The sequence below is a fragment of the Tasmannia lanceolata genome, unplaced genomic scaffold, assembly GCF_043159265.1.
Source record: "Tasmannia lanceolata isolate RefF3 unplaced genomic scaffold, GAP_Taslan_0.1 ptg000016l, whole genome shotgun sequence".
In the NCBI taxonomy this organism is placed as follows: Eukaryota; Viridiplantae; Streptophyta; class Magnoliopsida; order Canellales; family Winteraceae; genus Tasmannia; species Tasmannia lanceolata.
Window position 1 is genome coordinate 18,992,069 of NW_027518693.1, and position 16,587 is coordinate 19,008,655.

A 16,587-nucleotide genomic window follows, 5' to 3' on the forward strand; every position below is an offset into this window, starting at 1 on the left:
ATATCTGTCAGGTTATGATCTCGAAGGTTCTCTTCGTGATTTCAGTCAAATGCAAGCTCTTGAATTTATGTAAGTTCATGTTGATTTTTGCCTTGTGTGTCTGTATGAGAGAGAGAGAGAGAGAGAGAGAGAGAGAGAGAGAGAGAGCTGAAGTTTCATAGATTTTTGTAGTGACTTGCAGAATAACAGTCTCAGTGGAACCATTCCTAGCTTCCTTGGAAAACTTCCCAACTTGAAAGAATTGTAAGTAAAGAAACATAGTTACTTAAACTAGTACTTCAAAAAATTTCTGCGAAACAACCAGTTACTGCAAAATCTTAAGCTATATACTTTAAAATTCCACATCACGTTTGGCCCTTATTTCTAGGGTTGCCCTACACGTTGCACATGTGGCTCATCTTTTTGGTTTGGCTATGGATTTTTGCTATCAAGGAGGTTAATTTGAACTCAAGACCTTTGGCTCTGATACCATGTGAGCTTTTGGAGTAACTGGCCTGGTTGTTTTACATGGTATCAGAGCCAAAGATCATGAGTTCAAACATCCTTGATAGCAAAAGTCGACATGAAATTGCCAAACCCAAAGAGGGGCCACATATGTGCTACGTGTAGGCCAACCCTAAAAAAAGAGGAGACACGTGAGGGGGAGTGTTAAAGTATAAAGATTAAATAACACTATTTCTACCAGCTTAAACTTCTGGAGTAACTAGTAGTTTCACATTTTCTTCTTGTAATCTTCTCATTTTCATGACAGGAACTTAGCCTACAACAGCTTCAGTGGAAGCTTGCCGGAATCTCTTACAAATAACAACAAAATATCCTTGAAGTAAGAAGATCAAACTGGTTCATACTTGCCTCTTCTGCTTTTTTCTTATGATAGCTTTTTAATACTTAACCTCAATCCCTGACACCCTCATCAATTTGCAGTGTTACAGGAAACCCGGGCTTAGAGCTTCCTGAAAAGAGCAAGACTGCGCTTATCGTGGGTTTATCGGTGGGTGGAGCTCTGCTTTTCGTAATATTTTGTCTCTTGCTAGTAATACTACTTCATTGTTCAAGGAAAAGAAGAGAACAAGAAAAGACAACAGTAGAACTTAGTACCCTTCAAGGGGATTCTCATGTTGATAATGCAGTAAATGTGGCTCTTTATCAAAATGGGAGGGGCCAAAATGAGGAAATGAAAGAAGCGACAACAGTAGAACCTTTTGGCCTTCCTATGGATGCTCAAGTTGGAAATCCTGAAGGGGATAATGGAGTAAGTGATGGGCTTGAGCAGAATGAGGACATGCTTGAAGAGCTGAGAATGCAGATGGAATTAGAGCTTGGAGCATTAGTTGAACTACATGACCAATTGGGCAATGAAATGCCCCGGTAAGAATAGTTTTAGCTCAATGAAAATAAGGGCAATTCAAAGAAGTTTCTAAGGATAATGCTTATGTAGTTTAAGATGTGTAGGGTTTTTGGATTACATTAATAAAATGACTTATTAGTTGAGTCGAGGCATGAATATGATTAGCCTGTCCTTTAAGGAAAATATCGCCCTCCACATATGATGAGTCTTCTCTAGTGTATGCATCTGGGATACAACGACTTCACTTTAGGACTGTGCACTCATGCGACCTGGATGTCTTGCAAACACGACTATATTGCCTTGATATGAGAGATAACGGGTAAAAAATCTTTAAAATAGAGGAGAGTTATAAATGAATATTGGTTAACACATGCTTAAAGGATTGAGGAGATGCATTTTGTAAAAAAAGATGTAATAAATCACGTTTAAACATTAAGCGGCATAATTAAACCACGATTTAGAAGAAAATGATATGATTATGACATATTTAGAGAGATGCCATCATAAATTTAAGGTCTCACCAATTGAAACTTGAATCTGGGTGATTCAAGTTACTTTTGTCCCCGTGTAATCAAACAATGTATAAACCAAAATCCAATATGCCTTGGAATAAATGAAGTATTGTTGTGGTGTTTTCGGGTAATTATTTTGTATTGAGAAGTGAAGAATCTTTACATGTTTCCTATGTCTTTTATACTAGGTTAGATTCTCCAAGAGTCCATTGGGGATATCTATGACCTAAGGCCCTGTTTGGATTGCAGGAATGTCGTAAAAAGTTTGGAAATGAATTTTTTTCTAAAACTTCGTACCTTTTTTATACATGAAAGATGACATGAACCAACCCTATTCAATTTTTACTTAGAGAGGCCTTTAATTTTTTATAATATCCCTTTAAGTTAACTATAATCGTACCATTTTCCTCTAAATTGAGGAAAGAAAAAAATTCCCAAGAAATTTTTTTCTTCCACCATAAATGTTTCTTCTTGCAATTGCCTAAGGGACTCATGGGAACTACGACTATGTGTTTAATGTGGCTAGTTATATTAGGAGTGGTTTGCGTCTATAAATATAGGGAAATGTTATCAGCACTACTGTATTTTGATGAGGGCACTCCTCACTTTATTAAAAGTACTGTATGACCCTCACCATAGGATGATCCAAACCATCCATTAGATGGGCCACGGCCTAAATAGGTTGTGCCCCAAAAATCATTTCCATAGGTTGATCCTAACCCTCAGATCTGAATGTTAGAGGGTTGATCCTAGGCCTCTATAGATCGGAGGGTTAGGTTCAACCTCTGGAAATGATTTTGGGGGCATAACCTATTTATGCTGTGGCCCATCTAATGAACGGTTTGGATCATCCTATGGTTCGGGCCATACCGTACTTTTAATAAAGTGAGGAGTTCCCTCATCAAAATACAGTAGTGCTGATAACATTTCCCTAAATATATAGCATCGGTGTAGAGAAAGTAAATAGGTGAAACAAGAGACAAGAAGAAGTGTAGAGATTTAGAAGGAAGGAGAATAACACCAAGTTTCTTGTAGTGTTTTATATATATATATATATATAAGTTTTCATCTTGGTGTTCATTTGTACTTTTAGTGGAGCCCACATGCCCCTTTGGCCTTGTATCTCCCTAATCCTTTATCAACATCTATTCATTACATTGCCCCATAATCTAACCATTCAATTTGGGGCCAACAAAAAAAGGGGTTAGAGTTTCTTATATTAGAAGTCCCTAACACATACGAAATCATTCATTGCTCTTCTCTCTATCATTACTTCGTCCTCCACTTTTCATCAATTGGATTATTAGGATCATCCAATTGTGAATATTTTGACAAGGCCCCACCAAATCAATGGTCAAGATCACAAGAATCCACCTCTAGGGTTTGGTGGGACAAGCAAGATAAGCTCTTCTTCTGTGATTGTGACCTTAGAGCCTTGCCAAACAAGAAAAACCATTTTCCTCTATTTTATCCATTTATTGCCGACTGCCCATTTAAATATTTGCTTGCTTTCCACATCAACTCGAAGTATAATTCTTCATCAACATTTCATGGAAATTAGTTGCACTCTCTGTAAGTGTGAGGAGAATAGCAGTGTTCGTTTGGATGGGAAGATGGTTTCACTCCTCTTATTACTTGTATTGTTCGCTTATCCTGGTAATTTTTTTCATCCTTCCTTTCTTCTTTGGGGCTATTCGTCTTACAATCATATTATGCCGCAAAAATAATAAAAATCCCAATAAAATCTTAAAGTCAAATCTAGAAGGAAAACATAAACAATAACAAAAACCAAAAACAATAAAGTGTGAAAGAATATGAAGAAGAAGTACATAATAAAGAGGATGAGAAAGATGAGTAGAAGACAATGAGCATAAATAGGACCAATAATCAGTTTTGGACTCACAATCGGTTCTCAAATCCAAAACAAGGCCTAAACGTAAATTTGAGTCTAGTAATCAGTTTTGGACTTACAATTTGTTCTCAAAATCCAAAACAAGAAGAGCCTTAATAATTGGCAATTGACTCAACTGTTCCAACTCAACCTTGTCACAACTAAGAATGTCATCAGACTTAGCATGTTAATTAAAAAATCCATGTTAATTTTTTTAGGGATGCTATACTCACAGGAGCACTTGTACAAACCAAGGGCTCCTCCATTGGATCCATGCCATCCTGAGTGCGGTTATCAGCGGCCCCTTGTAGCCGGTTTCTACAAGGGCTACTGTGAGTTTAGCATCCCTCTAATTTTTTTTTAATCTTCTCTTCTGGGCTGCTAATTTCTTTGAGATTCTACAGATTTTTACGACTCAGTGAACATTGACTGTGGAGCGGAGAGTTCATACCTTGATTTCTCGACTATTATAGAATGGTCTACCGATCACGACTTCATTGACACAGGCCACAACGGGCAAGTTCTCCGAGGCACTCCCTTTTGGACTAAGCAGATGAGTTCTCTCCGATTCTTTTCCGATCAAAACAAGAACTGCTACACACTGCCAGCCACAATTCAAGAGAAATATCTCATTCGAGCCGGATTTTACTATGGTAACTATGACAGGCGATCAAAGCCGCCCATCTTTGATCTCCAGCTTGATGGTAATTTTTGGGCCACTGTTAATTCTTCACTTGATAGACCCCTTTTATATGAAGCAATCATAGTATCAAGACGCGATAATATAAGTGTCTGTGTTGCTCGAACGAGGGATGGTGAGCTTCCCTTCATTTCTACTCTTGAAATGATCCCAATTCCGTCTGAAATGTATGGTGAGATGGACAGTAATCGTGCCTTGTTCAATAAATACAGGGTGGATTTCGGAGGATCAGAGGCTACCGGGTGAGTTTAATTAATCTTGAATCCATTGCTAAAAAAACTCAAAAACATGACTCCACTCGAAATTTAGTTGAGTCGACTCAACTCGATAAAAGTTCTAGCATATTTTCTATTCATATTCATATTCATATTCGAGTTGAGTCAATGAGTTTTAGAGATATGCTTGAAACTAGGGCTGCAACTCGAGCCGGGTAAAACCCGACCCGCATCGACCCGACCCGAAAATAGCCTGGGTCGGGTTCAGGTTTCATGGGTTTCGGGTCGAGCCGGGTTTGAAGGGGCCCGACCCGACCCGACCCGAGTTACATAAGTTATAGTATGTACATTTTTTTCTATTGTTAGTTAAAAGTTAAAGAGATAATTACATTTACACCCCCTCTAGTTTCTGACACATCCACTTCCACCCCTATAGTTTAAAACGTGACAAATACACCCTTGTAGTTTCAATTTGTTTAAGGTAGGCCCCCTCAGCTGAAGGTTCGTCCATAGATTGAAGGGTTAGGATGATCCGATGGAGCTGATTTTTTGGGCACACCCTAACTATGTCAGGACCCATCAAATGAACGATTTGGATCATCCAAACAATGTGGGCCCACATTATTTGGATGATTTTTTGGTAGTGTTTGGATTCGGGTAGGGTCCACATTATTTGGATGATCCAAAGCGTTCATTTGATGGGTCCTGACATAGATATGGTGTGCCCAAAAAATCAGCTCCATCGGATCATCCTAACCCTTCAATCTATGGACGAACCTTCAGCTGAGGGGGCAAACCTTAAACAAATTGAAACTACAGGGGTGTATTTGTCACGTTTTAAACTATAGGGGTGGAAGTGGATGTGTCAGAAACTAGAGGGGGTGTAAATGTAATTATCCCAAAGTTAAAGTGAAAACCCATGCACCCACTGTTACTGTATGTGAGTGTAATTTCTGCTTCTATGAGTCGAGTTGATTCAAGTATTTGATTCAGCATTGTTTGATTGTAATTACAACATTGTTTGATTACAGCATTGTTTGATTCAAGTGTGATGTGAGTGTAATTACATCATTGTTTGATTCAAGTGTAATGTGAGTGTAATTTCTGCTTCTATGAGTTGAGTTGCCTTGCCAAACAAGAATTTTCCTTAAAAATTTGCGTCAACGTGAAAAAACCCGACCCGACCCGAACCGACCCGAGATTTATCATGGGTAGGGCCGCGTTTGGGAATCGTGGGTTTTCCGAAAAAAAACCCGACCCGACCCGACCCGAGATATTTCTCGGGTAGGGTTGGGTTCTCCAAAACCCGACCCGCCCGACCCGAGTTGCAGCCCTACTTGAAACAAAGAGCTGAACAAAGAAGTGCCACGTGACTAGTAGAATGAGGTGGGGTTCATAGTAGTGGAGAAGATCCTATGGAGAGATATTCGAGTTATTTATTATTTTACTTCATTCATTTTAAAGCCACTACTATGTGAACGGTTAGGATAATCCAATGGAGAAGATCCTTGGGGTATATCCTATCCATAGTAGTGGCCATCAAATGAATAATTTTGATCATTTAAAAGTGGCCCCCACCTATACAATTACCCTGCTCATATTTGTTTGGAATAATAGTAAAAAAAAACCCATCTAGCCACATACACTAACATATAAGGAAATGATATATTCAGCTCATTTTTTACTTGGGACTTTACCCTTCAGGGTAAAAGAGTATTCATAAATACACTGGAGGGGACTTTACCAAGTGGAAAAAGGGAAAAAATATATCATTTCCCTATGTATGTATGTGCATATTATATGCTTCTCAGTTAGAATATGACTAATCACGCCCGAAAAATGCAAAATTGTAGGTACCTAACTGATACCCACCGCCGGATCTGGTACCCTGTATACTCGACAAGGTACCCCACAGTTATTGCTGACTATATATTCCCAACAAACTCCTTGGATGATGACCCTCCTTTTACCGTGGTAAAAACAGCTATAGAAGCTCCTGCACCGTCGGATTCCATTATTCTTATGTTTAATCTTGATCAACCCCAGATCAAACAGTCCAAGTATGTCAATCTCTATTTCACCGAAGTGAAAGAGCTTGACTTAAACCAGACCAGAACATTTGATGTTTACATGGATGGAGAAAATTACAATCTTACCGTTTCTCCTCGATACGAGATGTATGATGAGATCTCTGGGAATACAAATACAACCGTTGGATCTTTCGTTCTAACCCTTGCCCCAACACAGAATTCAACTCTACCTCCAATCATAAGTGCGATGGAGCTATTTATTGTGAGCGACGATCTGGTTGAAGGAACTATGGATGATGATGGTGAGCTTTCCTTTAAAAAATCTCATTTATCTTTCATTTGTCTAAGGTTTCTGATATTATTTAGGCAAGAGGAATATAATCTATTGATCATATACGTCAATCTAGCAATTATCCACTTGTGGAACTTAGAGGTTCTCTTCCGAGACTGCATAGAGCTCCTCAATATTTATATAGCAAGGGGTGCAACTTGGGTCGGGTCAGGTTGAGCTTTCTCTGAAAAATGAATAGGACTCAACCCAAACCTGACCAAATTTTAAGGTAAAAGCTCAACCCGAATTTCTAAAAAACGACCCGAGTTGCACTCCTAGCTAGGAGTGCAACTTGGACTGGGTTGAGGCCAACCCTAGCCCATATAGCATTATCTTGATCCTTACCAGATCCAGCCTGAGCTTCATGTCGAGGTGGGTCAACCCTATCCCAACTCGTCTAACCAGATTTTCCCAATTGGGAAAGGTTGGGTTAGGTTAGGGCGAGTTGGGTTAGGGTTGATTATTCCAAGGCCTCAAGATTAACTTAACCCGAAATTAAATTGGGTTGATTATTCCAAATTCTAAATTGGGTCTAGGAAAAGACCCCTAGATATGGCCGTAATGGAAACTCAAGCTCGAAGTTACACCCTGTGGATGTTGGGCATTGTATATTTAGATCTTACTGATCGCTTCAAAATAAAGATTGGACGGTTAGGATCCTCCTTTTAGTTCTTGTACCAAATCCCATCAAGGTAGGGTCCACTGTTGTGGTATCTCCATTGTTTTCCTTTTTTCTCTGCTTAATGGAATGAAAAAATATGTCAGTGAGAGGATTAGAAGAGCTTGGGTACAATTCGGAGCGCATAAGCAGATGGACAGGAGATCCATGCCTACCAGCAAACACAGTTTGGGAATGGTTGAGATGCAATAGCGACGACCCGCCAAGAGTGACTGCTCTGTAAGTGTAAGCTTTCAATGTCATTCTTGTTAGATGTTTTTAAAATATATTTATTTTTAGGGATTTGCTAGGGACCATCGCACAAGGAATTTCACGTAATGGCTGTTGCATGACAGAGCAGCCACATATGCTCCGAGTTTGTCTTGTACATTTAGTTCATCCGAGGTGCCTGCTCTCGTGCAACAGCCCTTCCGCAAAATGCCTTTATGTGATGATCCCTAGCAAATCCCTTATTTTTAAAGGGAGGTGATTTTTTCTATTCCTGTTGGATTAAGGGTGCAACTTGGGTTGATTTTTGGGAATTCGGGTTGAGCTTTTACCTTAAAATCAGATCGGGTTCGGGTTGATTCCTATTCATTGTTTAGCAAAATCTCAACCGACCTGACCCGACCCGAGTTTTGTTTTAATGTGAATTGACGTCAAAAAGCGTTAAAGTCTGCCCACAATTCACATTACCGGGGAGGGGCATGGGGGCGAAAAAATCATCCCCCTTTTTAAAGGGAAACGATACCCCCGCGCTCTGATGGATAAACCCCCCCTTTAACATTATCCGTTAAGTTTTAAAGGCAAAGGAAAACGTTAAAGGGGGTGAATTTATCCTCAAGGGTGAACCATTCTCAAGAAACCATTAGAGAGGGGGGGGGGGGGGGGAGATTTTATCTGTTTAAGGGGTGAAAATAACATTTCCCTTTTTTAAAATATAAATACGGGAAAAGTGGTTTTGATTCAAAAGACATTTATGAAAGGATTTTTTCTTCAAAAAATATATATTTTCTTAAATAAAGAGGCATATAGTTTCATGTGAAAGGGTGCCTTCTCAAGAAGGCTTAGAGCCTCATTTCATAACTATCTGTAAGTTATAAAAAAATAGTTATGAAATGCGGGCGTGCGGGCATACTTTGGTTCTTTCTATCGAAGTGCGGGCGTGCGGGCATACTTTGGTTCGCTATTGAACTTGGGGTGCAGCCCGAGATCGATTGATATAGGCATTGTATTCTCAGGACTCTATTTTCTTGTATCCACCTACATGACGGGGGGAATAAGTCTAAGATAAAGTCTTAATTAGCTTGTATGCTTAATTCCTATTTTTATACTATGTTAATTATTTCTCCTTGTGTTTCCTTCTTTGATCCACAATTTATTAGGCATGGTACTATGTATGAAATGGACCCGGGTCCGTATCAGGTCCACTTATGGATGGGCTTCACCATGGAAGATTCCTGGCCAAAAATATGCCTGATGGTGAGATGTCACATATCGGATCAATGCCGGCCGTTGATTTTGTAGAAAAGGTCACATCGATCATTCATCTAGCATGTCAGGGATATGAACAATCCAGGTGAAGGCCCATCTAATGGTGAGACCCAGAAGAAAAAGGATCTGGGATTGTACTAATTTCTGAAAAATTACGGAAATTAAAAGAGAAATTTGTATGAAAAATGATATGACTTGCCTCCAATACAAAATTCTGGTACAACCAAACATTTCCTGCCATGTGTTCAGTTGCATGCAAGGTTTTAAATTTCGACCGAAATCCGAAATTTATTTCGATCAACACCGAAACCGGAACGTTCCAAATTTTGGTCGAAATTTTGGAAATTTCGGTGAAATTTAAGATTAAATATTATTATTATTTTTCATTTACAGAATTTCAGACCCGAAATTTCGGCCCAAAAACGACATTTCGAGCACCTGTTACCAAATTTCGCTTGGCATTTCGGCTAAAATTTCGGTTTCGGTTAGGACCGAAATTACCTCCGAAACCGAAATTTAAAACCTTCGTTGCATGATCTCACATGGCAAAAAATGATTAACAGTGTCCTAAGAGAAGTGCCCCTATCAAAACATGAGTGGATACTACTTTCCAATTAGAACTAGCCTTTCCGGATTTTCTGACTGAGATTTCTCTCTCTTTTCCATTCTGTAAAATAAAATCATTTCAGATATCTCTCAGGTTATGAACTCCAAGGTTCTCTTCGTGATTTCAGTCAAATGCAAGCTCTTGAATTTGTGTAAGTTCATGTTAATTTGTGTCTTGACAGAGAGAAAGAGAACAGAAGTTTCATAGATTTTTTTTGTAGTGACTTGCAGAATAACAGTCTAACTGGACCTATTCCTGACTTCCTTGGAAAACTACCCAACTTGAAGGACTTGTAAGTAAAGAAAGAATTACTTAAACCAGTAGTAGTTCAAAAAATTTCTTCTTGTAATCTTTTCTCATGTTCATGACAGGAATTTAGCCTACAATAGATTCACCGGAAGCTTGCCAGAATCTCTTATAAATAACAACAAAATATCCATTAAGTAAGAATGTCAAACTGGTTTTCATACTTGCTTCTTCTGCTTTTCTTTATGGTAGGTTTTAATACTTAGCCTTAATCCTTGAATGCCTCTTCTAATTTGCAGTGTTACAGGAAACCCAGGCTTAGAACATGGCTTAGAACATCCTGAAAAGAACAAGATTCCACTTATTGTGGGTTTATCTGTGACAGGAGTGTTGCTTTTCGTAATATTTTGCCTCTTGCTAGTAATACTTCTTCATTATTCAAGGAAAAGAAGAGAAAAAGAAGAGACAACATTAGACTTTGGTTGTGTTCAAGAGGATTCTCATGTTGATGATGTAGTAAACGTGGGTCTTGATCAAAACGGGCTAGGCCAAAATGAAGAAATTCAAGAAGAGACAACAGCAGAATTTGGTGGCCTTCCTATGGATGCTCAAGATGGAAATCCAAAAAGTGATAATGGAGTAAATGTTGGGGTAGAGCAGAATGAGGACATGCTTGAAGAGCTGAGAAAGCAGATGGAATCAGAGCTTGGAGAATTAGTTGAACTACATGGCCAATTGGGCAATGAAATGCCCCACTGAGAATAGTTTTAGCTCCTTGGAAACAAGTGTGAAAGATATTTCTCATGATAATGATTGTGTAGTTTAAGATGTATAGGGTTTTGGGATTTTATTAATAGAATGATGAAATTGCAGGATATTTAAACCCAAACCAATAGCAATAATCAAAGGTAAAGGAATGACTTATTGGTTGAGTCGAGGCACGGATATGATTCTCTTGTCCTTAAGGAAAATACCGCCCCCACATATGATGAGTCAAGTCGATGGATCAAATGGGTTTTCTAGTGTATGCCTCTAGGATACAACAACTCCACTTTAGGAGTGTGCAATAATGCCATGTCTCGCAAACACGACTATATTGCCTTGATAAGAGAGATAACGGAAAAGGTAATCTTTAAAAAATAGGAGAGTAAAAGAATATTAGTTAACATAAAGGGATTCAGGAGATGCATTTTGTCAAAAAGATGTAGTAAATCATGTTTAAACATTAAGTGGCATAATTAAACAGCGACAACGTATGTTTAAAAGGAATTGAGGAGATTCCTTTTGTCAAAAGATGTAATACATCGTGTTTAAATATTAAGCGACATAATTAAACCGTTCTGTAACGGTAATTAACATTATTTAATAAATCGTGTTTAAACTTTAATTCAAAATTGTGTTTAAGAATGGTAAATGATAAACCGTGGTAAACATAAATAAATAATTGGTAAACATAAGTATTAATAAATAAAAATTACATCACAAGCACACCACGTCCATGTCATTACTCGGCCCGGCCCGGCCCAGCCCAGCCCCGCCACGTGATAAAGGTTTTTCTCTAAATAAATCTCTATAATTTTTTCTCTAGGAATCTCAACCCCTTAGAAATCCAACCTCCTTTAATAAACCCAAGCCTTCCCATCCCATTTTCCATCGCGGGGCTAAAGTTTCCTTACAAAAGACAAAACATAGAGAGAAGTTCAAATATTGTGGACGAAATAGGTAATTTTGAATTATATAATGACTTTTTCGTTAGAAAATGAAGAAATATTGTATTTTTCCATTTAGGCCCTGTTTGGATTGACAGAAAATTCTTTCCTAGGAATTTTTTTGGTTCCCATGATTTAGAAGGAAATGATAAAGTTATGACATATTTAGAAGGATGCCATTATAAATTTAAGGTCTCTTCAGTGAAACTTGAAGGTGGGTGATTCAAGTTACTTTTTTTTCCTGCGTGATCAAACAATGTATAAACCAAAATCCAATATGCCTTGGTATAAATGAAGTGTTTTTTTTTGTTGAAATGGCAATAATTATATATCATAGCAAATTAAGGAGGCCGAGAGGTATAAATGAAGTGTTTTAGGGTAAATATTATGTATTGAAAAGTGAAGAATCTTTATATGTTTCCTACGTCCTTTATATTAGGATAGATTCTCCAAGAGTCCAACGGGGATTTCTACGAATTAACTTGTTTAGACTACCTGTTTGGATTGCAGGAATTTAATGAAAAGTTTGGAAAGGAAGAATTTTCTAAAACTTCCTATTTTTTACACATGAAAGATGACTTGAACCTATCCTATTCAATTTTTACTTTTTTTGGGCCTTTAATTTTTTATAATATCTCTTTAAGTTAACTGTAATCATACAATTTTCCAATAAATTGAGGAAAGAAAAAAAATTTCCATCAGAAATGTTTTTGAAATGTTTTTCTTGCAATCCATACAAGGCCTAAGGGAGTCATGGGAACTACATGTTTAATGTGGTTAGCTATTTTAGGAGTGGTTTTTCTCTATAAATATATAGTGTTGGTGTAGAGAAAGTAAACAGGTGAAACAAGAGAAAAGTACAAGTGTAGAGATTTAGGAGGAAAGAGAAGAACACCGATTTTCTTGTAAGTGTTTTTTATATATGAAAGTTTTCATTTTGGTGTTCTTTGTATTTTTAGTGGAACCCACATGTGCCTTTGGCCTTGTATCTCCCTAATCCTTTATCTACCTCAAATCATTACAATGCTACATAATCGATCCAATCAATTTGGGGCCGACAAAAAAATGGGTTAGAGGTTCTTACATTAGAAAGATTGGTCACCTCGCTAACCCATACGAAATGATTCATTGCTCTCCTCTCTATCACTACTTTATTCTCCATGTTTCATCAATTAGATGATTAGGATCATCCGATTGTGAAGATTTTGACAAGGCCCCAGCAAATCAATGATCAAGATGACAAAAACCCATCTCTAGGTTTTGGTGGGACAAGCAAGATAACTCTTCTTCAGTGGTTGTGACGTTGACCGATTAAAGCCAAGCCCAGTTGTTATTACAAATAGTATACAAAGATTATGACCTTGGTTCCTTCCGCCAAACAAGAAAAACCATCTCTACCTCTATTACATCCATTTATTGCCTACTACCCATATGAAAATTTCCTTGTTTTCCACACCAACGCGAAGAATTCTGAATCAACATTTCATGGAAATTCGTTGCAGTCTCTGTAAGCATGAGGAGAATAGCTTTGTTTGTTTGGATGGGGAGATGGTTTCACTCCTATTATTACTTGTATTGTTTGCTTATGCAGGTAATTTTTTTCATCTTTTATTTCTCCTATAGCTCAATGGTTCAGAGGTTGTATCTCAATCTTGAGGTCGTAGGTTGAGTCCCAGCTTACCTATCGGGAAAAAAAAACATTCATAGATGCTTTCAATGTGATTGTGCATTGAAAATAGGGAGGGGATCCTTACTTTTTTCCCTTCCGTTTGAACTAGGAAACTTATGTTTGCAATCAACAATCATGAATTTTTTTTCCTTAAACTTTTTTTTTCGTTGGAAAACTATGTCTACAAGGTTTGCTAATACCTTTTCTCGGCAAAAACTATTTCATGTAAAACTTTTAACTGAAACCTCTAGAAAATTGGTTCTATGGAATTTTTTTTCGAGGAAGAAGGGTAGTAATTGTCTTTTTCCTAATACAGTGTGGAAACAACCAGTTATCTTTTTTTTAGGGTTGGCGTACACGTGGCACATGTGACCTCTTTTTTTAGTTTGGCCATTGCATGTGGATTTTGCTATCAACGAGGTTTGAACCCAGGCATTTGCTTTGATACCATGTGAAAACAACTAGTTACTCCAAACAACGAACTTCTGTTGTCATTAAAAACAAACCTGATTGGTATTTTTAGAATCTTTTTGACTGCAAGTGGTAAACTTTTCGTAAAAAAAAAATCACTAAATATTTCTTTATGAAATGTGGCAGTGAAACAACCAATTGCTCTAAAAGCTTACGTCCAGTTCGTTTGAGATTATAATAACCGATGGTGAGTCCGAAAACCGATTATTGGACACAAAATTAATGCAATTCAAGTCCAATAATCTTTTTGTTGGCTGGCCATCAGTTGTCATAATCTCAAACGAACAGGGCCTTAAGCTGCTAGAGATGGTGTTATTTAATCATTTGTACTTGAACACACCATCACTCTCACCCTCACGTATGACCCCACCTTTTCTTTTTCTTGTTTTGGTTGGCCTTACGTGTGGATTGTTAATATCAAAGGGTTGTTAGGTTTAGAACGCAGGACAGTGAGGCAACAGAGTCAGATACTATGTGAAACAACCAATTACTCCAAAAGCCTAAGCATGTGTTATTTAATAATTTATACTTCAACAGTGAGTGTGTGTGTCTGTTCATTGAAATCCATTCTTTTGCCTCACTGTAAGCCCAATGGTTCCCACCTTGGTAATTCCCATCTTATTTTGATGATTCCAATACACAAGTGATTTATGATCACTAATGTGTTTGATTGTCTAAGTTGTAGATCATAATTGCTTAAAGAAATCATTGCTTGGATTAAGGCCAAAGAAGCTTGCATTGGACCGTTTATGAAGGCCAAAGACATCGGAGATCAAAGACAAATGAAGACTTGAAGAATCGCATTGAAGATCGAAGTCAATTTAGATTATATAAAATCCAATCTTAGTTTTAGATTTTAAGAGGCATAACTAAGGAAATAAACACACACCCAAAATTTATATGTGATTGTCTTTGTGGTGTTCCAACACCTTGGAACCCTCATAGCAATCCCAACTTGGTGTTAAGTTGGAAGCCCAAAAACATGAAGTGAAAATCTGCTCTTCATAGGCTTCTCGGAACTCCGAGAGAAATTCTCGGAACTCCGAGAAATATTCTCGGAACTCCGAGAAATGGTCCAGTAGACTTTTTTTCATCTTCTGTTTGTATTCCCGGAACTCCGAGATTTTTTCTCGGAACTCCGAGAAATATTCTCGGAACTCCGAGAACACTGTAATGGTCATATTTTGAGCCGTTGGGAATTTTGCTGGAATTACCACAATGCCATTGAACGGTCATATTTTGGTTTTCCTATATATATGGGCATTCTAAACTTCCAAACCATTAATCCTAACACTCTAAAAACCTACTTGAACATCTTTAGAGTGAATCAAACTTGTTTATGCCTCTCATCATCTAAGATTAGGATTTGGATCTTTAGGCTATATTTGTACATCTTCTACAAAGTTGTAAACCCTTGTGAGGGATTTTTGTTCTTTCTTTCTTATTCAAGAAATTGTATTCGGGCGAGTGTTCGGAGAAGCGTAGCCCTGTGGACCCCGATCCGAGAGAGGCGGCGGGGAACGTGCCCCACGCGCTAACAGTCTCAGGATCATCCACGTGAATGGAGAGCTCTACCAAGGAACTCTCGAAAGAATGTGCCTCTCACAGCATGAGTGGCGATATAAGGTGAGATACCTCTCGATTCGGGGACTAGCCCAGATTCGAGGCGTACCTTAAACAAAGAAGAGTCGCCATCCAAGGAAGTGGGCCAAGGATCCCATACTATACTCTGTTGCAACGGATAACCAGAGATTATAAAAAGAGGGTTCGTGCCTGGTTACGAATTCGGAAGGTCGAAAGAGCACCTCATCCGCCCAAGTGCAAACACCTGGTCTCTTATGCCATTTATTTAATAATTTTGAAGAGTTTTGGGCGAAAGTCATATGAAATGGGAACAGATATCTCCAAGAAGACGTCTATCTAATCATGCATGTCTCGGAGATGAATAATAAACACATACACAAAATAAATGAAAGATGTGTCACCTAAGCAAAACTAGGTTATAAGTGACATGCCTAATGGGTGTCTAAGTTCTGGTGTGCAAACACATGCATGCTACAGCTAAAGGTATAGGATCTGTACATGAAAGTAAGAAAACACAGCAAAACACACAACACAATTCAATTCTATACATGACTGGACAAAATGAGTCCTAACTCTAATGTGACCTGACTCGGACCAAGATGGCCATCCATCCCAGCTGCTCTACGTATCCCGGCCTCGGGAAGAATCGGAGTCAACGTAGTTCGATGCCCTATTCCAAACTACTATGCCTAACCATCTAGAACCGCTATTCTAGACTCGATCCACTAGACTTAACTGATTTTTAAAGCTTTTTTGTACAATTGCTTAAATTCATGTGAGCTGTTGTTTTTAGGACTCTCTATATGCCCTAACTAATGCAAGTTGATTAGCCTTAAGCTAATGCAGGTGGGCCCTATATCCTATGTGTAACTAGGCTATGCATCCTTAAAAAAAAACCATGGGCTGACTATATGCTTCCTAGTCTAGCCATCGGTTCGACTAAATGTCTAACCGATCAACTTGAGGCCTCCTAATTCTAGGGACACTCACACGATAGGACACACCATATCAATACAAATCAGGACAGCCTCCTAACTCTAGGGACACTCACACGATAGGACACACCATATCAATACAAATCAGGACAGCCTCCTAACTCTAAAACACCCCAAAAAGCTAGGA

The 16,587-nt window shown here is 38.2% G+C and overlaps 1 protein-coding gene and 1 long non-coding RNA gene across 2 annotated transcripts; both read left to right on the forward strand.

Moving 5' to 3' along the window:
* Nucleotides 1-168: 168 nt before the first annotated feature.
* LOC143848210 (uncharacterized) lies at nucleotides 169-999 on the forward strand. Its single transcript, XR_013235343.1, has 3 exons — nucleotides 169-243; nucleotides 752-823; nucleotides 925-999. It is a non-coding gene; the product is annotated as an uncharacterized LOC143848210 (long non-coding RNA).
* A 2,388-nt stretch (nucleotides 1,000-3,387) lies between these two features.
* LOC143848611 (putative LRR receptor-like serine/threonine-protein kinase At1g51880) lies at nucleotides 3,388-11,245 on the forward strand. Its single transcript, XM_077357586.1, has 8 exons — nucleotides 3,388-3,516; nucleotides 4,156-4,693; nucleotides 6,520-6,998; nucleotides 7,793-7,925; nucleotides 9,869-9,937; nucleotides 10,007-10,078; nucleotides 10,158-10,229; nucleotides 10,332-11,245. Exons 1-8 carry the CDS (start codon nucleotides 3,411-3,413, stop codon nucleotides 10,789-10,791), a joined length of 1,929 nt encoding a protein of 642 aa, XP_077213701.1. The 5' UTR covers nucleotides 3,388-3,410; the 3' UTR covers nucleotides 10,792-11,245.
* Nucleotides 11,246-16,587: the final 5,342 nt, after the last annotated feature.

Coding starts and splice junctions, on each gene's coding strand:
- LOC143848611 (XM_077357586.1), top strand. CDS start 3,411: ATGGAAATTAGTTGCACTCTCTGTAAGTGTGAGGAGAATAGCAGTGTT. Junction 3,517..4,155: donor TGTATTGTTCGCTTATCCTG/GTAATTTTTTTC, acceptor GAGATTCTACAG/ATTTTTACGACTCAGTGAAC. Junction 7,926..9,868: donor CCGCCAAGAGTGACTGCTCT/GTAAGTGTAAGC, acceptor AAATCATTTCAG/ATATCTCTCAGGTTATGAAC.